This window comes from Sarcophilus harrisii, chromosome 1 (genome assembly GCF_902635505.1).
Source record: "Sarcophilus harrisii chromosome 1, mSarHar1.11, whole genome shotgun sequence".
Lineage (NCBI taxonomy): Eukaryota > Metazoa > Chordata > Mammalia > Dasyuromorphia > Dasyuridae > Sarcophilus > Sarcophilus harrisii.
In genome coordinates this window covers 708327437-708349369 of record NC_045426.1, presented here as the reverse complement: position 1 = coordinate 708349369, position 21933 = coordinate 708327437, and the positions used below count along the sequence as shown (strand labels likewise).

Sequence of the window (21933 nt, the reverse complement as noted above, 5' to 3'; positions counted from 1 at the left end):
CACCAGGTCACTGCAAAAACCTTCCACCCCGTCTCCCTGCTCCCAAGGGGCACAAATCTGACTGCGCCGACGCCATTCCTTGGCTCCAAACCCTTCGGGTCACTAAGGCCCACAGAATCAAACACCCTCGCCCCTCTCGGCCGGGCCGACTCTCACCCTGAGCCTGTCCCTCGCCCCCCTCTTTAGGACCGGAGAAGCCCATTTCTGCCCCTCTGCTGGTCAGCCCTTCCAGCCTCTGCCACGGGGCACAAAGGGGCGTCCCTTTGTGGGTGGTTCTCGGAGGCCGGCTGCTCTTGCCCTGGCTGGGCCTTCCTGGACTGCGAACTCCTTGGGGCAGACCCGGCTGCTCTGCATCCCAGGACTCTTGGCACCCGCAAGCTCACGGGCCTGGCCCTTCTCCCTGACGCTGCCCTCCGGCAATCTCCCTCTGAGCAGACCCTGCTCCAGTTCTGCTCCACAGCGCGCATGGGTACCGCAAAGTCACCCCGAGCTCCTCCCAGCCGCCCCTGCTGCGGGCGCCACGACGCTCTGGATCCCTGCTGTCTGGCCCCACCCAGGGTCCTCCTCAGGCCCTGCCATTCTCCCCTCTCTGTGGTGGGCTCCAGGCCGGCCCCAGTCCCTGCATCCTGACCAGACTCATCGGCGTTAGCTTGCTCATTGGCATCCACATTCACCTCACAAATAAAGTGCCTGCTCAGATCAGGTCGCTGCTCTGCTCAACAGCCTTCCCTGGCTCCTCTGCCCGGCGCTCACACCGTCCAGCCTTTCTCCTTCATGGCCTCTCTCTTCTCACCTAACTGCACCGTCCCCGCCCCCAAGACGAGGCTGGTGGTTCTGCCCTCGCTCCTTTGCTTGCGTCAGTTCTTCTCCACGGAGAGCCCCAGTCTCCATCACCACCCCCAGGGCTGGTCAAAGCCCCACCTTTCACGGATCAGCTTGTCCCTCGCTTCCGGTTCAGTCTGAACCCCGGAGCCATCAGTTTCCTATGATACTGACTGATCAGAGGTCTGGGGGTCCATGCTTTCTTTCCCTCACTCCCCCATAAACCTCGAACTACTAAGTGGCAGCTGGGACTGGGACCTAGACCTCTTGATTCTGAGTCATGCTCAGAGGAGAGAGGGAAAGAAGGAAGGAAAGAGGGCAAGAGGAAGGAAGGGAAGGAAGAAGGAAGGAGGGAGAGAGAAAGGGAGGAAGGAAAGGAGAAAGAGAGGGAGGAGGGAGGGAGAGAGGAAGAAAGGAAGGAGGGAAAAAGGGAGAAAGGAAAGAAAGGGAGGAAGAAAGGGAAAAAGGGAGGCAGGAAGGGAGGAAAAGAAAGGAGGAAGAAAGGAAGGAGGGAGGGAGGAAGGAAGGAAGGAAGAGAGGGAGGAAAAGGAAAGAGGAAGGAAGGGGGTTCTGGCCATACTCACCATCCCAGAAGCAATTCCTTTGGCAAAGCTGACCTTCTGTTGCCAGGGAAATGGGTCCTGTGGGACAAGAAGGCCCATCAGCGCTGTGAGCAGCCCTTGGTGCCCCCCCGGGGCACCTGCCATTCCCACTGCAGGGCTGGGGGACGGAGAGTAGCCCAAGCCTCGGTGGGGATCCGGCCCAAGCCCCTACTCTGAAGGGCAGAGTGCTGAAGACCAGGGGCAGGAAAGGAGGCGGGAACTGTGGAGGCCGCCGTGCCCCCCCTCCTGTGGCAGAGGAGAACACCGAGGCCCTCGGTGACGGAGCGGGGCTCCCTGCCCTGGCTGGTCCTTTTATAGGCTGACCCTTCCACTAGGCCAAGTCCTTTGATTCCAAAGCCAGTCTTCTGTCTGCCACAGACCCTGGGGGCACCGGGGCTCAGAGGACCCTCCCCCAAAGACAGATCATGGTCCTGGCTGCTGCTCTGAGCTAACTCAAGGAACCAATCGGGAGCCCCCCCCCCCCCCGCCTCCTCCCGTGGGACCCCGTCCCTCCAGCACTGACCACGCTGCGCAGGAAGTCCTTCAGGGTGCCCCCCTCGATGTACTCTGTCAGCAGGTTCAGCTTCCTGTCCTTGTAGAGGACCCCGATAAACTTGAGTACGTTGGGATGGTCCAGGCTCCTCATAACTTTCACCTGAGGGCCAGAGCGCGTTAGTGCTGGCGAGGCCTTGTGGGCACAGGCGGGCAGAGGGGGGCACCTCGACAGAGTAAGCTATGCCCACAGGACTCCCGAGCTGGCGCTTGTGAAATCACGGGGGCCATTCTACAGGGTCCAGGTCTTTGTGTCCGGGCAGAACGCCCTCCGCATGCCTGCCCCTGGGCCCCTAAGATGGCGAGCGTGAGGTCAGGCAGTCAGCCAATAAAGGGCCTGTTAGGCTCCAGGCACTGGGCTAAATACGGGGGTTTCAAAGCCAGGCAGAAGCTGGTGCCTCCCCAGGACACTTATCCCCAGGGGAGACGTCATGCAAGATGGCAGCCAGGAGGGGGCCGGCCATTGGGGGCTGTGGCTCTGTCCTTGGTCCTGACAGTGGCAGGGGAGCCACAGGATGGACAGAAGGGGGTGAGGAGGGAGGAAGCACTTATTAAGCCCCTACTATGTGCTGGGCACTATGCGAAGTGCTTTACAAACCCTAAGCCCTGTGACCCCACAATCACCCTGAGAACTGGGCAGGTGCTGTGACTGTCACCGCTGTCTGAGGGGGCTGAGACAAGGGGCTGCTGTTGTCTGGCTGCGACGGCCTGGGGACAGACCACAGTTCTCATCTCTGCACCAACATGGCGGGAGCAGAGGAGTCTCCAGCCTGGGGGGAGCTGCCGTCTATGGGGACAGGGAATGCTGGGGGGAGGGATGGCTTGGGGACAAGAAGCTTGTGTAGGAGGCCCGGCCTGAGCTGCTGAGGTCGCCACAGCAGAGTCACTTGTGGCTTTGCCTTTGGTCTCTCTCACGGCCGGACGCTTGGCCCCTGCCCCCCCCCCCAACATGGGCACGCTTCTGGGGAGCCATCCCTGAGGGCCGGGATCTCCTTTCCCCACTCTTGGTCTGTGGCCTGCCGACATGGCCTCGGGACTCCCATCTCCCCCCATCATCCCTCTCCCTCCTCCTCCTGGGCCTACACTCCCCACAGGGCCGGCTGCAGGAGAGACCCCCCCCACTTCTCCCTTAGCTCTTTGCAGAATGGCCTCCTCCCTCCCAGTTCCACCAATGCTCCTCCCTCTGCAGGAACCAGTGAGCTCCGGGTTGCCAAACCTGGCGGCCTTCTCTCCATGCGCAGTCTGGACCACTCTGAGACCCCCTTCCTTCCTCCATGTGCTTGGGAGACTCTCCCTTCTCCGACCTCTCTAGGTGCCCCTTTTCAGAATCTTTTGCCAGATTCGCATCCAGGTCCCTTCTGTCTCCAAGCTCACTCACGTGGCGCTCACCAGGCTCTGTGACCACCTCTCTGCCTTCCCTGCCCAGGTCAGACTCTCTCCTGACCCCCAGCCTGTCTGTGGTCGCCGACGGGACATTTGCAGGGAGCATCTACCCTTCCTACCCACACCTTCTCCTCTCACAGCCTAGGCCCCCACCCTTACCCCGGGCTCCTGGGCAGTGCCCCAGGGTCTGGCCGTTTCTCCCTGCACTCTGTCTCCCAGAACGGCCCTTGCCCTGGTGCACTGGACTAGCTCCCCCTCCTCCAGCCCCTGCCCATTTGCTCCCTCCTTCTGACCACGGAGCAGCTCTTGGCCCCCCGCCCTCCTCAGGCCGGGTCTGAGCTAAGGCCCTGCCTTGGTCTGGGGGCAGCCTGTCTCCTCCAGTTCTTTCTCCTGCCGAGCCTGGCCCCCAGCAGAGGGCAGTGCCAGCTGACTGATTTCTCTCACATTTCATCAGCTGCCCTACCTGTGCCGCCCCTGATCCTTCACTGTCCAGATCAGGTTGTGATGAACTAGCTCATTATCCCCTGGCTGGCCCTGTCCTCCCTTCAACCCAACGGCTGGCAACCAGGCCACATTGTCTCCCATTATGTGCCAGGCATGATGCCAACTGTCACCTCCTCGAGGAGCTCCTGGTCTATCTGGGAAGACAACGTGCCCAGGGAGACGCTGAGAACACCAGGATACCCACGGTCATTCGGGGCAGGGGGCACCAGGGTGGAAAAGGCCTCCCACAGACTGTCCCGCAGTGAGGCGGCGAGAGGCACAAGTGAGGAGGCCGGTCCCAGGCCCTGGGGCAGCCATGGCAGAGTAGGAAGGGCAAGGATGGGGCACCTGGCAAGAAAGGAGATGGGGGCCGAGCCCGGCAGCGGCACAGCGATCGGGGCTCTCCCTCCTCCCAGGCTTGTGTCGCCCTAGCCTTTCAGACCTGGGGCGGGAAGGAGGCCTGCTCACGCCATAACCCTCAGGGGGAGGGCTGCGTCCCTGGTCCCTCAGCCTGGCACACAGTTGACACTTAATAGATGCCCTGAAGAGAGTTACTTCTGAATAGCTGGTTCTATACCCTCCTCCCTTCCCCAGGCCACCAGAGCTGGCTTGGGGCATCCTGGTTCATGACCTGCCCCCCTCCCCGCACTCAGAACAGAAGGGGGGCCGTTCCCAGGGCTTCTGGGGCCCACTCCCCATACCTCTGTTAGGAAGGTCTTCTGGGTCTCCTCATCGCAGCGGATTAACTCCTTCATAACCATGACCTTGCCGGTGGCCTTGTGTGTCACCTGGTGGAAGACCGAGGGGGTCACCACAGACATCCCGGGACCTGATGAGCAGCCGGGCAGATGCTCTGTGGCCAAGGGTCTGTGGACCCCTCTGGGGGCCTCGCGGGTTCCGAGCGCCCCGGAGCGTGCAAACACACACACAGGGGAGCCTGGGGGCTCCTCAGGGAAGATACTTTTCTTCCCAAAGTGCCAATTACATACGCAACGCCATGAACCAGAAAAGGGGAGTGGGAGGCAAGACAGGAGGGAGCGGGAAAATCCATGGTGTGCCAAGCAGAGGGATGCCCCCTGGCAAGGAATCATGGGAGAATCAGAAGGGTGGGTGGCAGGGTCTGTGGGGTGCCAGGCACTGGGGGGCTTTCATGCTTCCCTCTCCTTCCCTTCTCTGGGGACAAGATGCACTTAGGGAAGGCGCTGCTTACCTGGCCCCACCTCCCATCTACGTGCAGGAAGGGAGGAGGAGAGAAACAAGTGTTAGTCACCCAGACTCCAGCTGATCCAGGGCAGGGCCCACCTCTCACCCCGTTTTTGGCCTCCCTTGTCCCCAGCAGAAATGGGGCATTGGCAAGACCCTGACTCGAAAGACACCCTTGGGCATGAATGGGCTTTGAGAGGTGGGGGCGGGGATATCCCCATTTCTGGGCACCCATGAGCCCCAGGGGGCCCGTTTGGGGCCAGACATTTGGATGAGGATCATGGGATAGAAGGCCCGGTCCTGCCACATGCCACCTGCCCGCAGCCTTTCCTTGGCTGCCACTGGAGCTTCCCCCAAAGGCCGCCCCTGCGGCCCTCTCCCTCAAGCCCGTCAGGGAAGCTGCCTCTCTGGCAGCAGCCTCAGCCGACCCCCGTGCACAGCGCCGGCGGCCGCCGAACACGCCCCGAGCTCGAGAGAAGGCGGCCGGGCCCGGGCTCACCTTGATGGCCTGTCCGAAGAAGCCCTTCCCCAGGACCTCCCCATGGGTCAGGTCGCAGGGCCGGAAGATCTGCTGGGAGCAGCTGCTGGAGCAGCGTAGGGATTCGGAGCGGCTGATGTCCCGGCTGAGCAGCAGCGGCTCCTTGGGGGAGCAGGGACCCGGAGACTTGGAGATGCTGTTGCTGCGCCTGGGGGCGGGAGCAGGGAACACGTTAGCACCCAGACCCCGCAGGGAAAGCCTCCTGAGAGGGGCTGAGCCGGAGCCTGCACTTCCATCAGCTTCTGGGCTCTGCCAGACACATCATCTCCATGGAAACTCACAGCTGTCCCCGTGCTGGCCATAGGGGTCACCTCGTGCCAAAGGTCACAAGGTTGGGGCCCTGTACCGCCAGTCTGCCTAATGTCAGTCGGGGCAAAATGGAATCAGCCGCAGGGCAGGGCAGGGTGGGGGGAGAGAAGGAAAGTGGAGGTGGGGGGGGGGGGGAAGGAGACAGACAGAGGGGAGGGAGGGGGAGGACGGCCCCCTGGAGATCTCCCAGCAGAAGCAGAGGGAGCCCTTGTCAGCCATGGCAGAGCAAGGGCTCCTTTCCGATGGGGGCCCGCCTCTTCTTCCCCTCTCTTCACTTCCACCCCACAGGACCCCACTCCCCATGGGCTCTCTGACAAAATGGCGGCAGCCTCTCTTGCAGGGTCAAGCCCTCCATAGGGCTTTTCTTTCTCATGGGTTTTCCCTTTTGTTCTGATTTGTCTTTCATAACACGACCAATGAGGAAACATTTTACATGACTATAACCTATGTCAGACTGCTGGCTCTTCTGGGCAGGGAGGAGAAGGGGAAGAGAAAAGTCAAAGGAAATCAAACTCTTATCAGAATAAATGATGAAAAAAAGGCCTTGCTAGGCCCAGCATCCCCTGAAGCTGCTGTGGGGCTGCCTCCCCGTCCTCCACTCGCTGTGCCCGCCCTCACCTCTTACTGCTTAGCTCTGCACCCGGGCCCCTTCCTCTCTTTCCTCTTAAATGAGCTCGTACTTTGCAACTTTGGCTTCTTCACGTTCATGGGTCCTGCTGTCTTCCCCATCAGCCTCAGCCTCTACCAGAAGGGGATCGTTCCCTGCCCTGGGCGAGTGGCCCAGCAGGGCCGAGGAGAACCAGGAGCACCCGTCCCTGATTGTCCCGACCAGTCTGACTGGACGGCAATCCGGCAGCGAGGCGGCCGCTGGGTGAGAGGCCCTCGTCCCTTTGTCCCCCAGGGCCGCACCTGAGAGAGCGCCTCCGCAGGGTCCCATCCAGGTTCTCCTTCACCTCCAGAGTGTTCTGGGCATGAGGGGCCCCAACAGGCTTCAGGTGGGGGGGAAGCCGGGAGTCTAGCCGCAGGTGATCCAGGCGCTGGGACACAGGGTCGTGCTCAATCAAGAGCTGCAGGGTCTGGCTGGTCCTGGCGATCACGTCCTCTACCTGGTGATCAGAGCCGAGTGAGCCCCAGCCTCCCAGAGAGGGTCCCCCTCTGGCCATTCTCTCTCTCCTCCCTCTGTGGCCAAGGGGCTGACAGGGGTCTGGCCCTCTGGCGCTGACCTCCTCCTCCTCCTTTCCTTGGGGATGGCTTCAGTTCTCGGGGGGCAGCAGCTGACCCAGTGCTGTCTAAACAGCCTCCCTACGGGCCTCTCCTCCTCTCCACCTCCCTTGGTCTGGGGACATGGGAAGCCATCGGTGTCCCAGGAGGAGCACCAGGGCTCTAGAGCTGGGAGGACTTTACTTCTGAGTCCCACCACGGGAAAGTGGCTGGCCCGAGGTCACCAGTCTCCAAAGCCCACCAAGGATGGGAGCAGTGGGAGAAGGGACCGGGAAGCTGGAGGGAAGCTCCAAGGATCTGGACCCGGCCACCAACCAGCCCAGGGCAAGGTTCCGTACCTCCTCTACCCGCAGTGTTCGGACCGGGGTGCCATTGATTTCCAGAATCCGGTCCCCAGGGTGGATGGCATTCCGGATGTCGGGGCTGATGTGCAGCCGGCTGACCCTGAAACGCAATGGGAGAACGGGTCAGGGCCGAGCAGCGCTCTTCTGGAAAGGGCTTCCTTGGGCAGAGGGGCCCGGGTGTTTCTTTCTCTCTCCCGGGGCAGCACAGCCTGCCCTACAGAATGGCGTGACCCAGCAGAACGGGCCTCGGGCCCTTGTTCGGGACCTTTGCCAAAGCTGAGGCCCCAGGCTGGCAGCAGCCAGGAAAGCAGGCCTGGGGTGCCCGTCCAGGCCTGATGCCCACAGGCCGCCTCGGGGAGTCCCAGGCACTCACTCTTTCACTTGGACGGTGGTGGCGTAGTCGGAGCGGGCACTGTCAATGGCCACGGAAAAGCCTCTCTTGCCTTCGGTAGTGGCGGGCATGGAGATGAGCGTGACGGAGTAAGGCAGCTGGTCCTGGGCAGACTCCGTGGACAGCCTCTCAAACATGGGCGTGAGCACCACCTCATTGTAGCACTTCCCACTACACAGGGAGGACACCAGGGTTGGCTTATGCCTCTGCCAAGCCCGATGCCCGCCACGCCTTGAGGGTAGTGCTGGAAGGGGCAGGTGCCATGGGCTCCCAGAGCCCCAGTGGTCAGAAGGGGTAGGTGCCATGGGCTCCCAGACCCTCAGAGGTGCCCAAAGGGGCAGGTGCCATGGGCTCCCAGACCATCAGTGCCCTCCACCCCACATTCAGGCCTTCCAGCAGAGACAGGACTGACCACAGTGCTCTTATCACAACAAAATCATGTCATTTCTTTGTTTTTTTGGGGAGGGGAGGGGTGGGTGAGAGGCAAGGCAATTGGGAACCTGCCCAGGGTCCCAAAGCCAGATAGTGATGTGTCTGAGCCCGATTAGAACTCAGGTCCTCCTGACTATACTGGGCCCGCTGGCTGCCCCCTCGGGGGATTCTGAACACAGTTGTGTGGGGGAGTCGGGTCACTTTTGAGGGGAACTTGTGCTGGGTTACCTCCCCCCAGCTGTCCATGGGGGGCACCGGTCACCTTACCAGTACAGAGTGGAATGCTGAACCAGGGCGTAGGCATCTCCATCTTCAAGGATCACCTTGCAGCTCATGCAGGCAAAGCATTCTGGGTGATACTTGTACTCTCCGGCTACCTGTGTGGGGAGGACGGAAGGGAGGAGGGAGATGGGATGTGGTGGAACCCCAATGTTTTTAAGCCTCATAGGCTGATTCTCAGGAGCAGGCCTGGCAGCAGAGCAGGCAGGACAGTGCTCCCCTGAAGGGTCTCAGGCCCAGAGAGAAAGATCCACTCCTCTAGCCTGAGTCCCCCAAGGAGCAATTCTCCTTTCCAATACCGGCTTTGCAGGCAGCCATTCCTGGGCCATGAGGCAACACTTGAAATGAAGGAAAGCTAGCCCCTGACTCCTAGCCCTGGGGAGCCTCCTGTGCCCAGAGCCCACCAGCATCTGTGGGTCCCATGAGGCTCTGCTGGCTGGCTGTCAGCCCTGCTCTGGCCTGCTGTAGCAGGTGCCCCTAGAGAGGCTCCCCCCAGACCAGCAGTGAATTCTGCGCTCCTTTTGGCCAGCTTGAGCCCAGCTCGGCTTTCCCTGATCTTTCCGACTGACGGCAATCCCGTCTTCCTCAAACTGCTGAGCTCACACTCTTCCCTCTTTTGCCTCGATCATAGTTTATCTGTGTCCAGGCCTTATCTGTCCTTTCTAAGCTCCTTGAGGTCAGGAATTGTCAGCTTGTCTCTTTGGGAAGTGGGGGGTGGAGTTGGGAGGAAAAGGGTCTCAGGTCAAGGAGGCGGGGGACTTAGGGCTCTGCACAGTTCTCTCTGATTTTCTCCTCCTCTTCATGCCCACTCTGTGACAGTTCGGCCCTTTATGCCTCTAAGTTCTGGCTCATGGGGTTCCCTTCCTTCCTCAGGCTTTTTGGAGGCCCCCTGTTTCAAGGCTTGTGCTTCCTTGGGATGCTTCCCCACATGTCAGAATGGGGAGGGGGAAATGGGAATTGCAGAAGCAACTGCAGATACAGGTTCAGCTCTCCAAAAGCAGGATGGGGAATATCCAGCCCGGGGGCCGCAGAAGGCCCAAGGCCTCCTCTGCTGTGAATGAGGGCCTGAATATCCCAGTGCCCTCAGCCTGGCCTGGAGGAAGAGCCGAGTCCTTACCATGACAGGCCCGGTCATGAGCAGCGAGCAGCCATGGCAGAACTCCCCAAACTTCCCCCAGTAATCCTTGTGGCAATAAAGCTTCCCGTCCTTCTCGTAGTACCAGTTGGTCAGAGGGTCCTGGCATTCTGAGCACCTGCGAGAGAAGGCAAGGGGATTCTTTGGAGGACGCCGCCCACGAGGGGCTGCCCTGGATTGGGGGATGGGTTACGGCGGCCCGTGCTTTCTCAGCACAGCCGGGAGAGGGGCCAGCCCGCGCAGTAGGCCCACCTGATAGAAGACCTGTACAGACTGACCTTTGTGGTGGCTATATGGGCAAGACTGGCAGCACCGGGCATAAACAGGTGCCCGCTAAATGCCTACTGGTGACTGACTTGTTGAAATTAGGTCTTGGGCATCTACACCCAGGTTTTCTGTCCCCAGAGTAGCATCCCTGGTGGAAAGACTAATCCTACTCTCTCCAACTCAGAGCCAAGAGAAAGAGGTGCTGGGTAAGGGCTCCTCCCCAAAGAGCCGGGGCCAGCCTCTGTCATGTGGTCACTTTATGCAGCGCCGTTACCTACATCAGCCCACATTCAGTTTGCCGCCTACTCTGTTTCTCCCCGGGGCCAACTCTCTCAGACCCATTTTGTCCCCCGACTTGGTGCTCTGGCACGCAGTAGGCCCGCCACGATGCATCCAGTCGCCCAGCAACAGGCAACAGGGACGCGTCAGTAATTCCCAGAAGCAAGCACTGGCTCCATTCTTCTGCAGGGAGGACTTTGGCCCCCAGAGAGGAGCCTCTCTCGAATTTAGGCTGATCCCTGGGCCACACAAATGTGAGACCACATGCTCAAGGCCTTTCCAGCTTGCCAGGGACATGTGGTTTCCTGGCAGAGACTCCAAGGGGCCGGTCAACTCCATGGCAACCAAGAGGCACTGGATGAGGCGCAAGTGAAGGGCTTTCAATACTGAGAAAGAGACAGAGAGACAGAGACAGAGAGAGAGAGACAGAGAGAGAGAGAGAGAGAGCGACAGAGAGAGACAAAGAGAGACAGAGACAGAGACAGAGAGACAAACAGAGAAAGACAGAAAGACAGAGAAAGAGAGAGACAAAGAGAGAAAGAGAAAAAGAGAGACAAAAATACAGAGAGAAAGAGACATAGAGAGACAGAGACAGGCACACAGATAAAGAAAGCTCTCTGGTCTCTGAAGGTGGGGTGGGGGCAGGGATCACAGACCCCTTTGGTGGCCTGAGGAAGCCTCTACACCCCCTCCTGCAATATTTTAAATGCAAAAAATAACACATAGGATTATAAAGAGACCAATGATATTAAACTGTAGTCACTGAAAGACTAAAAGACTAAGTCCCCAGACTCCTTTGTTATCTCCCTCCCTTTCTGAAGCTGCCCATTATCTTCTCCTTTAAACCCGAAGCCCCGGCCTCCCTGGGAGGCCTCTGCAGTCCCCACCAAGGACACTTCAAAAGCTTCCCCACCGTGCACACAGAGTCCTCGTCCTCCTGGAGCACTTCAACAATCAGTTCAAAGGTCATCTCCTAAAAGAGGCACTTCTTGATCTCCCAGATTGGTCTTCTGTCCCCCCCCTCCCACCCCTGCCTCCCTCCCGCCTCCCAATATCCTGTATCTGTCAGCTCTTGCACTTGCTTTTGTGGGTACACACAGTTTAAGCCGAGGAGAACAAGTTCTCCTTAAGGGAAAGGACAATGACCTTTTTGTCTTTGTCTCTCCAAAGCCAGATAGGGTGCCCAGCACACAGCAGGCACTAAATGAATGCTTGCTGAATCTTGCTAGGTTCTCTGGGTCCCCCACCCCCCTGAGGCCCACTCAGGCTGAGCTGTCGTGAAATCTCAGAACCAGAGGGCCGGCTAGGGGCCGTCTGCTCACTCTGGTGCTGACAACTCCAGGACTCTTTAAGGTTTGCAAACGCCATAAATATGACCTCCTCTGATCCTCCCAACAGCCCTGAGAGGAAGGAGTTACTACAGCCCCCATTTTACAAATGAGGAAGCTGAGGCAGACAGTAGGCAAGTGTATGAGGTAGGATTTTAACTCCTATCTTCATGACTCTAGTCCAGTGTTCTGTTCTCTTTAGCACTTGTGACACTCCCCCTCTTCCCACCCCCAAGCAGTTATCCAAACTGGAGAGACAGATGGAGACAAAAACAGACATCAGTGTGAGGGAAACCCCATGAGTGTCCGTCCTCGTGCTGGAGAGTTTTCCCTCACCTTGCCTTCGAGTTCTCACTTAGAATCTCCTTTAAAGACCACCTGAAATGCTTAGGAATAACGCAGAGAACGCCAGAACAGTCTGGATTCAGCACGCACTTAGGAAGTAGCCCTGAGCTGCTGGGCAGGATGGACGGCCTCCAAGGAGGGCCCAGAGGGCTGCAGGTCGGAAACGTTAGAGCTCAGCTGTGGGCAGAGCATGATGGGATCCTAGTGCGTCGCCGTGCACACGACACGGTACGAAGTGCTGAGGGCTGTGGGCCCCGGACTCCGAGATCTCCTGGTCCAGCTGGGAGGTACACCCTCCCTGAAGCAGGGATGTGACGATGGAAGGCGGCCTGCCCCAAGTGAGCCAGGCGTGTGTCCCCCGATGGCCTCCCGTACGCCCCTGGATACCATTCCCCACTTTTGCAACATGCTGGTCACCCTTCCAGGCTCAAATTCCACCTCCTTCCCAACCCTTGGAACTCTCGCTGGACGGTGTGGGAGGCCACGGGGCCAGAACCGAGATGTCGCCGGCTGAGACGTCGTCTGCTGAGGGCGAATTCCTAAAGCCCACTTTCTCGTCTGTAAAATGGCCTCTCTGGAATCTTCCGGTCCGCAGAAGCCCGGCGATCTCTCGTTTTCAGGAGCGGAGGCCACGTGACCCAGTTGGGAGGCCTGGGACCTGTCCCACCCTCGCAGTGGTATGTGTGCAGGAGAGCCGCAGGCAAGGGGAGAATGAGAACATGCCCCAGCCTCCTCTGCCAGCACCCTGCTTTTGTTTGCCCTCAACGTCCCAGGTTGGGCGCTCCTGAGGCAGGGAGGGGTGTCAGGGAGAGACAAGTACAGACAAGCAGGAGACGCATCAGCTTGTGCAGAAGAATGCCTGCTGAAGAGAGGGGAGCCGGGGTCCGGGGGTCCCCGCGGGCGGCTGCACCCCACGGATGTCCTTAGCTAGAGGGCCAAAGCGCGGACCCCCTGAGGCAAGAACGAGGGAGCCGGACGAGGGCCTCCCGAGCCAGCGGCCTGAAGAGAATTCCAGAGGCCAGGAGCTAACCTTGGAATAAAAAGTGTGACTTCCCCTCCAGTCCTGTTATGGCTCTCAAGGGCTGGGCTCCCAGGGCTAAGTCGCAACAAGCCAGAAACACGAACCCTGGCAGTGGATCAGAGTTCAAATGGCGCCTCCACAGAGGGCTCTGGGTCATAGATGACACAGGAAGGAAAACCCAACATCAAGAAACAGACCCCAGAATGCACTAAGACAGGTAGGGAGAAGGGCAAGGCACAGGCCAGAAAGCAGAGGAAAAGGAACAAGAGACTCGAGATGAAGCATGAGTCTCCCCAAATTCTGCAAGTCTCTCCCAGAGAGAGGACCCGACCCCACCTGGAGGATCGGTGTTGGAAGTCGCTGACCAAAATGAGCCCCAGAGGAAGGGCTCCAGGCCGTGGGCCCTTCTGGGAAGCCTATTTATAAATGTACAAAAGTAAACAGAACTGGACGGCCAAGGAAGTCAATTACTCGGAAATACTTATGCCCCGAAGAGCGAAGTTCAAGGCCCTTAGGGAAGAAGCCTGGCTCTAAGGGACCCCCTCCCTGTGGACGCAGCCCCACTTGGGGTCCCGGCCGGACAGGGCCGATCGGCTTGGGTCTCAGCCTCAGCCCTGGTCGACGCCACATCAATAAGTCAGGGGGAGAGCTTTGACGGGATTTGAAGTCGGCAAGGTGCTGGCCATACATCCTCTCGTGGGATTCCCGCCCGGCGTGGGGGATACCACCATTGCCATCATCCCCTTTTACAGATGTCTGTCAAACACGTTGGGGAGGCCTCCGGCTGAGGCCCCCGCCGCGAAGCCCACTGCTTTCTCTCTTGCAATGGCGGTCCTGTGTCTTACCGTGAGCACCCTGGGCTGGGCGCTATGGGAGGAGAGATGGAGATGGGCACAAGACGGGGCCACCATCCCAAGGACTGACCTCCAGGGCCTATGACCAGGCTTTCGCTCTTCCTGGAGAAGTCTGAGTTGGGCAGGGATGTAGAAATCTGCTTGGGGGAGGGGGCATTCCTAGGCCTTCCCTCCCCAGAGCCGAGCAGACAGGGAGGGGTTTCGATCTAAATCCCCTCTGGAGATGGGCCGGGTCCAGAAGGAATGTGGCCTGGGTCTCTGCTTAGAGAAACCTGGGAAGCTTTTCTGGACTTCTCCCTGTGGGTTCCAAGAGGGTGGAAGCAGAAGGGAACCTTTCCCGAAAACTAACCCGCGCCCAGCCATGGAGCTCCGGGGCTTTCCTTGGAAGACTCCACCAGGGGAGCCAGTCGCATAAAAGTATTCCTGTGGACAGCACAGAGGATGAACCTGGGGAGCCATGTTAGTGGCCCAAGGGCTCTGGGCCGAGGGCTCAACCCACTCATTTTTAGATGCTGAAAACCGGCTTGCGGGCGGCCCTGCCCAGCCTGCTCTGGGACTCCTTTGCCATCTTCCCTCCCATCTGCTCCAGAAGGGAAACGGCGGCAGATCCGGGCTCACCTTGTGAGGGGAGCGCTGGGGGGAGGGCCTTGGCTTTGGGATTCATGGTCTCATTTAGGTTTTGTTCTTAAACGGAGGCCCACCTGGTAATTCCAACACCTGCTCAGTCTGAACGGCTTTATGGGGGGATGGGGTGAGACACCCAGCTATGTGTTGCCACACAGGGTAATTACATTCCCCCTGTCCCCGCCCCATCCCAAGCCGGCTCCCGGGGATGGCTCCTGGAGCTATCCCAGAGCCAGGGCTCCAGGATGGCCGGGCTCTGGGATTTGATGGTGAGAGAAGAGTCTGGGGGAGGGAGTGCTGCAGCTTAGACAGCCAGCAAGGGAGTAGAGGGCGCCCCCCTCCACCATCCCCCCGGGGGCTGAGGAATTCCACAAAGTTCTGGTCTAGCTCTGGGGTGGGGGAGGGGATAGGTCGGGCCCAACAATCTCCGGCTTCCCAGCTGGGCAAACAGAGGCCAGGAACACAAAGAGGGCAGATGCCATTGAGTGTCACCAACTGATCCCAAATGTTGGGCTCCCAGCTCTCTGGCCAGATTGCCTCAAATCCCCTAGGGTCCGAGCAAGGGCCAACCCGGACCCAAGGGGATCTGACTTTCCTGGGCTCTGAGAAGCAGCCACTAAAGTGCCTGATGAAAGGCCCTTCCCTGGGCCCATTCTCCAGGACCAAGCTAAAGGGGCCGCTGCATCAGCAGATCCACACTGTGCAATAGCTGGCTGCCAAGTCCCCTTATCTGTAAAATCTGGACAGAGATAGCCCCCGGCTCCCAGGCCGAGGATCCCACAAGGAAATATCGGGAAGCACTTTGCAAGCCTTTTAGTGCTCCCGAACGCTCCCTGTCTCTGCGATAACCCAGGCAGGCGGGGGAAAGGCCACGGAGCCATGGGGAATGCCTGGCCTAGGCCGGGGAGCGAGGGAACGGGCACTCAGGGGCATCCTGGGAGGTCATCTGACCTAAGCCTGTGTGGGGGAAGATGGCTGAGCTCCAGAGCAGGAATCTCTAGCCCTTCTGACTCCAAGAGGAGCCTTTTTCACCAGGCTGTGTCAAGGGGGAAAAGGAAGGGATTCTGAAATCAGAGACCCCTCCACTGAAGCAGGGAACATCTTAATTAACACCTGGACCCTTTCAGTCTCTTTGTTCTCTGGGACAAAACCTGTCTTCACAAGCTTCTCGTAAACAACTCCTTTAGGAATTTCCTCTTTAAAGAGTATCCTGCTGTCACCTCGGAGGCCGGGATCAACAGACACATTCAGTCTATCAATCACTGGGAGGGACTATCAGCAAAGCCAAACACCCATCTGTTACCCCTGATGGATAAAGGACAAGGGAGAAAATGGCAAGGGAAGAAAGAAGCATTTATTAAGCACCCATTGTGTGCCAAGAGTTGTACCAAATGTATCACACGTTTTATCTCATTGGAGATGCACGAGAGCCTTGCGAGGTTCAGATCCTATTATTCCCCCACTTTACAGAGCAGGAAACTGAGGCAGATAGGGGTTAAGTGACTTGCCCAGAGGTCACACAGATGCTGGATGGGGGCTCAGACCTTCCAGACTCTGGGCCCATGAGCTCGCACTCCCTCGCTGTCTAGGCAAGAGAAGAAACAAGAGGTGGATGGGAGGGGGGGGCAGCCTGGAGAAACTGAAGAACTCTGGCTGACTGCTGGCCACCACTTCTGGCTGGGGGGAAGAAGACGACATCTGGAAGGCCCCCCCAAGCCCCACAATTCCAAGAGTACTTGCCCGGCCTTTAACAAGCTCAAAGTGCATTTTGCCCTTCTCCCAAGGGCTCTCTCAGAGCCCAGGACCATCCCTCCTTTTCCCTCTGGGGCTGGGAGTGGGTGGTTTTCACCCGGCCAGCAGGGAGAAGGTGACTAGGGCCACCTGTAAGGGAGAGGCGTCCCCAAATCTTCTCCAGTCTAAGAAAACAAGCCCCACCCCAGCCAGGAACGGCTCTGTTCGGGAGGCCCTAGGGGCCTGAAACCCCCAACAGCAGCCTCAATTCAGGGATGGGTGGGGCGGCTAAGGTGGAAAGCCGAGGTGGAGGAAACCGGCCATACCTCACTCACTTCCAAACAGGTCTGAGCCCCTCCCTACCCAGAATTCCAGAGCAGGAAGACCGCCCCCAATCCTTAGGGTCACTTCTCCAAAGAACAGCTAACAAAGTGTGGGACACCCCGCTGTGAACAATGGGGGGTCTCCCCAAACCTCTCCCAGACTCCAAAATGGCAACTGAAGTGAAAGTCCCTGCCTTGCCAAGGCTCTAGGCTGGCTCTCCACCAACAGGCCCCAAAAAAGTCCCTTGCCCTTTCAGGCCCTTAGGGAGACCTCTGGCCTCCGCCCCCGGCAGCCCCCAATCTCTAAACAGCCCGGGGGCCAGGTCTCCCCCAGCCATGCCCCCAGGCCGCGGAGGGGCTGCCACACTCAGAGTTGGACTGGGCAGCTGCTCACCTGGTGCCCTCCTCTAGGGCAAGGCAGGGGCCAGCTTCCCGGTCTCCTAAGACTGCCCGGGACCGGACCGGCCAAGAGCCCTTGGGGCCAGACTCCGGCTTCCCGGCCCCGGGGCCAGCCTGGTCCCCGCACGCCCGAACCCCCCCCCCCCAACTCGGCAGCAGGTCACAGGGCCCGGCGGCAGAGGGGGGCGCGAGGGCAAGCCGCCCCCGGTCATCCCGTGCAGCCCGGCCGGCCCCCCTCCGCCCCCGGGAGAAGGGGCCCGGCGGCCACTCACCGGAAAGGGTCTCTGGAAGTGAAGTACGCCGGCACGGACCAGTAGGCTCCCATGGCCGAGCACTCGCTCCGCAGGCTCGGCCGACCGGCCCGGGGCGGCTACATGGCCGGGCCCGCGCCTCCGGGGCTGGGGCACGACCAGGGCTCCGGGCCGCCCGGCTCGGGGCTCATGACCCTACGCGGAGGCAGCGGGCCCCCGGGAGCTGCAGGGCATTCTCTCCTGGGCAGGGGCTGGCTGTCAAGGGAGCCTTCTCCTCGGCCCCGCCCCCAGAATCCAGGAGGGAGGGGCGGGCGGAGGAAGGGGCGGGGTTGCTCCCAGTAGGCGTGGCCCGGGAGGCCGATCCCAGGCTGGGCTGGAAGGTGGGGGGGTGTGGGGGTGTGGGGGGGTTGGGCCGCGGGAGGAGGGGGCTGGGGGTAGAGGGAGTGAGTGTGTGTGTGTGTGTGTGTGTGTGTCTGCAGTCCGGCCGCCCCGCGCCCCCTCCCCCAAGCTCGGGAGCTTGCACCCCAATAATTCTCGGGGCTCGGAAGAGAGCGGGAGAATTCAGCAATCTGATCCCTCGCGCCTTGCGAGCCCCTGGAGGGACAGGCGTCCATAAAGCACCTACTGTGTGCCAGGCCCCGGGGCAGCTGCAGGGGGCACACAGAGAACATGGAAGCCAACGCCACTGTTTACAAGGGGATGGAAGGAGGTGGCCACGCCCCAGGGAGGTCTTTACCTGGGGAGGGGGCGGGGCTGGCTGCCACGTGATCACAGACCCACCCTCTTACCAACACTCACTTCTGCAAATTCTGTTTTCCCTTGAGCCTCAGTTTCCTCTTCTGTAAAATGGCTCCCCTAGACTGGCTGCTATCTAGAGCTCCTGTTAACCTTCCAGACCCCCCTTTGGACCTTCAACGACCCCCATTCCTCCAGACTCCCCTCTTCACAGAGCCGCCCGAAGCCCCCAGTTCAAATCCAGCTTCAGACCCAGCGGGCGCAAGCCGTTTCCCGTCCGTCTCCCCCATCTGGCCCTTCGTTTTCTGGGAAGGTAGTATCAGCCCTCGGGGATTATGGGGAGGGTCGAGCGGGATCACATGTGTTTGTGACGCGGTTGGGGGAGGCCCAATGACCTCGTGGGGGGCCTCTTCACTTGCCCATCAATCGGATTTCAGGGAGGGAGAGCGGAGCAAAGGGGTCGCCCGGCTTCTGTCCTCCAGTTATCAAAGTCCATCCAAGTTGTCGGCCTCGGGGTACTCGGTCTTTCCCAACTTCCACCCCAGCCTAAGGGCCAGGTCAGAAGCGCGAATTTAGGAAGCAAGACAGAAGACGGCCCCATTTCCCTTCGCCTGGAGGTTGATTAAACCGACTGGAACTGGACGAATTAGGGGAAGGGACAAGCATTTATTAAGCGCCTCCTCCGTGCCAGACCCTCAGTTTTGCAGAGATCGCTTCAAGAAAGACGAACACCGAGAAACACGAGCTAGATTTACATGGACCAACGGATGCAAAGTGAAGGAGGCAGCGCCAGGAAACAGGAAGGCAATGACGCCAAAGCTCTAACGCTAAGGACACAACCCTCTGGAAACCCGGCATAAAGCGCCAGGTTTTTCCCGTAGTTCGAGCTTCATTGAGTCACTCAACCTCGCTACGTGATAACTGGAAATGGCCCAGATACCAAAACCCCGGCTTGTAGAGCTGAGGGGGTTTGGATGAGCCGCCTTTACCCATCTCCAGCTGTCATCCGGGAGAAGGAGTAAAGATGGATAGTTTGGGCTTAGCAGAGGCCACTGCACAGTCTTGGGAGTTTCCCTCCCAGAATTTCCCTCAATGCTTTACAAAGTGCACACAACCTGCTTATAAGTGCTTAATAAATGCTTGCTCCTTCCCCTCCCTTCTTTCACTCCTGGTCTTATTAGAAACCATCTTTCCCAAATTCTTCATTTTAAGGGATTCCTTTCTGGGAAAGAGAGGGGGGGGGGGGTGGGTTTCAGGAGGAAATTTGAGCATATAAAAACAAAAGCTATTAATAAAGTGAAAAAAATCTTCCCAGGCCTCCAGGGCAGAGTCCCTTTTGGCTCTAGTCTTCAATGCCTCTGTACCCCCTTGTTTTGAGTTGACACATGGCATAAACAACAAGATCCCGGGTCCCTGTAGACTCGATACAGCTGGCATTCATATAGGGCTAAAGGTTACAAAGCGTGTTACAAAAAGAATCTCACGTGATCTGTCCTCAAGTCCCAGCTCTGATGCTTTTTGTTTTTGCTTTTTTAGCTAAATGACCATGTGAAAACCATGAGCCTCTCAAAATCTGTTTACTCAGTCTTCTGTAAAACGGGAATAATAATAAATCCCATCCATCTAAAGGCTGTTAAGAAGAACGAACCCTATGGTGCTAAAGAAATGTGCATTATCCACCCCATGTTCTCATCACAGGGCCCTGGGGAGGGTCCTGCACTGGGGAGTGAGCCATCCCCGGGCCTCCCTCTGCCAGCGTCCCTTCCAGTGCTAACCATCCACACAGGGCTCGTCTCTCTCACACCACAGATCTGCCGCATTTCACCAACTGCTTGTGCTCGCTCACCTCTCTCCCCTAAGGACAGCAGGTTCCTTCAGGGTAGGGATTGTGCCCATTTCTCTTTGCATCACCTCCCATGCAGATAGACGGGTGCCTTGCCGGTAATCTAATTGCAACATGGGGCGTTAGAAAGAACACTTGTCTGGGAATCAGGAAATCTGGCAAATCGACCTCTCGTGCCTCTATCGATTTTGTCCTAAAGCGATTGTTATCCCCCTACTGGCTGCATTCGGCCATTAGCATCATCCCCTAACACAGAGCTGCTCCCAGACATCTTCCTAACACCGATATTCTCCCAGAGATGCTACATGGCTGGGAATTATGGGACTCCGTAATCTCTGAAGAATGTACATGTCAGGTGACCCAAAGGTCAACGGAGAGAGGTTTGGTGGACAAGAGCACAGGAAGTAGTTTAAGACATTACGCAGGGAATGAAGGCCAGTCCTCCAGGGAAAACAAAGGGTAACCGGAGATGGACAGCCCCAGGGCCACACTGGTACCAGGGAGGATGGGGGGGAAGGGACTTCTGGTGTGTGAAGAGACCTTTTAAACAACTGTGGGGGCTGGGGAGCAGGGGAGGGCACTGAACATCCCCAGGTAATGAGCACAGGGGTCAGGGCACAACCACTTTGGTCTAATGTTGAGGGCTGCCCTGACTGACAGACAGATGGGCCTGCCTCTTCGGGATGCCAGAGGGGGTTTCTGGGCAGAGACACTGGTCTGGTTTGTCATTTCCTTCCTCAGCTCATTTTACAGATGAGGAAACTGAGGCACCCAGGGTGAATGGACTTCCCAGGATCAGCCATCAAGAAAAGGTCTAAGCTGGATTTGAGGTTGGGTCTGGAATGACCCCAGCCCACAGCCCTCTATCCACAGTGTCATCTGGCAGCCCGATAACCTGCCACTGACTGGTCCGTGTATCCCGAGGGAAGCCTTCGTCCTCTGCACCTCAGTTTCCTCATTGGTAAAATGAAGTGGGGGGCTGGATAACATTCGGTTCTACTACCCAAAGTTCAGTCAGATAGACTGAATCCAGAGTCCCCACTTCCTCGGCCCCCAGAGATCTCCAGCATTCGCTCTCGCCAAGAGCGTGAGGGACCCCCCTCACGGGAGGTAGGTAAGCCCCCAGCTGGGCAGCAGCTAGTTTCTGGCTGAGAGGCAGGGACTGTTCACTACAGAACTAAGTCCCCCTGTAATTTGATCTGAGGAGGAAGGGCCTCCAAATTCGGTCTGGAATTAGCAAATTCCCTTCTCCTGGTTCCATCAGAGGCCCGGCGACCTCAAGCTCTCAGGAGGTCGCCGAGCATCGAGCCTGTGAGTTTAATGCCCCCCCACATCTCACAGCCCTTCCCTCCAACAGCCAGGCAGTGAGTTGGTGTCTAGGAATGTGCCCCCTTCTTTTCCAATCCCAGCTGGGTTCGAGCAGAAGGTCTGCAGGGGGCCCCAGGCTCTGGGGTCAACCTACAGCCTGGCCCAGACAAGAGAGAGTCGCCCAGGGAGGGAAGGAGGACCCCTCTCCTCAACTCCTGTGGAAAGTCCCTTCCCCTGGAAGAGGCGGATCCTCCTATGAAGCCCCTCCTGGGCTGGGGGGAATCGCTGTGACCCCAGGAAATCCAGACTTCTGGAGAAACCTTTGAAAGTCTGATGTGATAAGCAGGCTGAAGTGAGCCATTCTGCCAGGACACTGGCACCCAGGAAGGAAAAGGTTCATGGGCCAAATCCCTGGACTGACTGGCAAGAAAGCTGTGCAAGGGCCAAACCTTCCCTTTCTCTGAGAAGGCGGTCCTGGGCAGGCGGTGGGGCAGGGAGACAGGGCTTTATTCCCTCTCAGCTCAAGGTGAGACAAGCTGCCGACAGCTGTGGGGATCCAGAGGCAATTCTAGCTCTGATTTATTGTTATTTTTTAAAGGCCTGAGAGATGTTAATCTATTATGCGTTTCACAAGTCTGAAACCTGGCAGAGAGTCAAGTCAACTGAAACTTGCTCCTAAATCAATCGTCTATAGGAGGCTGGCAAGAGTGGTCCAGCCACCATTATGAATCAATCCCTAAGAATGTATAAAGCACTCCCCGTATGCCAGGTGCTGGGGACAGAAGCCCCAAAGGACACAAGCCCTGGCTTTTACCCTGACTGGCTGCTCCTCCCAGGCTTCAGTCTCTCTTCCTTTGAGAAGTGGCTCAAGTACCCCAGATTCTCCGTGAAGCTTGTATACCCCCTGCCAACTGCTAATACCCTCCCTCCC

General features: G+C 58.6%; 1 protein-coding gene across 2 annotated transcripts in view; it reads right to left on the bottom strand.

The window, feature by feature from the left end:
- LIMK2 (LIM domain kinase 2) overlaps nucleotides 1-21933 on the bottom strand; it is a 61323-nt gene that overhangs the window by 6410 nt on the left and 32980 nt on the right. Inside the window, exons 1-10 of one of the 2 annotated variants that reach the window (XM_031948943.1) lie at nucleotides 17138-17497; nucleotides 9677-9812; nucleotides 8548-8657; nucleotides 7831-8019; nucleotides 7452-7557; nucleotides 6802-6998; nucleotides 5545-5731; nucleotides 4544-4630; nucleotides 1948-2079; nucleotides 1407-1463 (exon numbers count right to left, since the gene is read on the bottom strand). In XM_031948943.1, the coding sequence (XP_031804803.1) occupies nucleotides 1407-1463; nucleotides 1948-2079; nucleotides 4544-4630; nucleotides 5545-5731; nucleotides 6802-6998; nucleotides 7452-7557; nucleotides 7831-8019; nucleotides 8548-8657; nucleotides 9677-9812; nucleotides 17138-17190 (1254 nt within the window). In that variant the 5' untranslated portion in view covers nucleotides 17191-17497. Of the gene's footprint in view, nucleotides 1-1406; nucleotides 1464-1947; nucleotides 2080-4543; nucleotides 4631-5544; nucleotides 5732-6801; nucleotides 6999-7451; nucleotides 7558-7830; nucleotides 8020-8547; nucleotides 8658-9676; nucleotides 9813-17137; nucleotides 17498-21933 lie in introns of those variants that run through there. The other variant, XM_031948942.1, reaches the window with a different exon arrangement.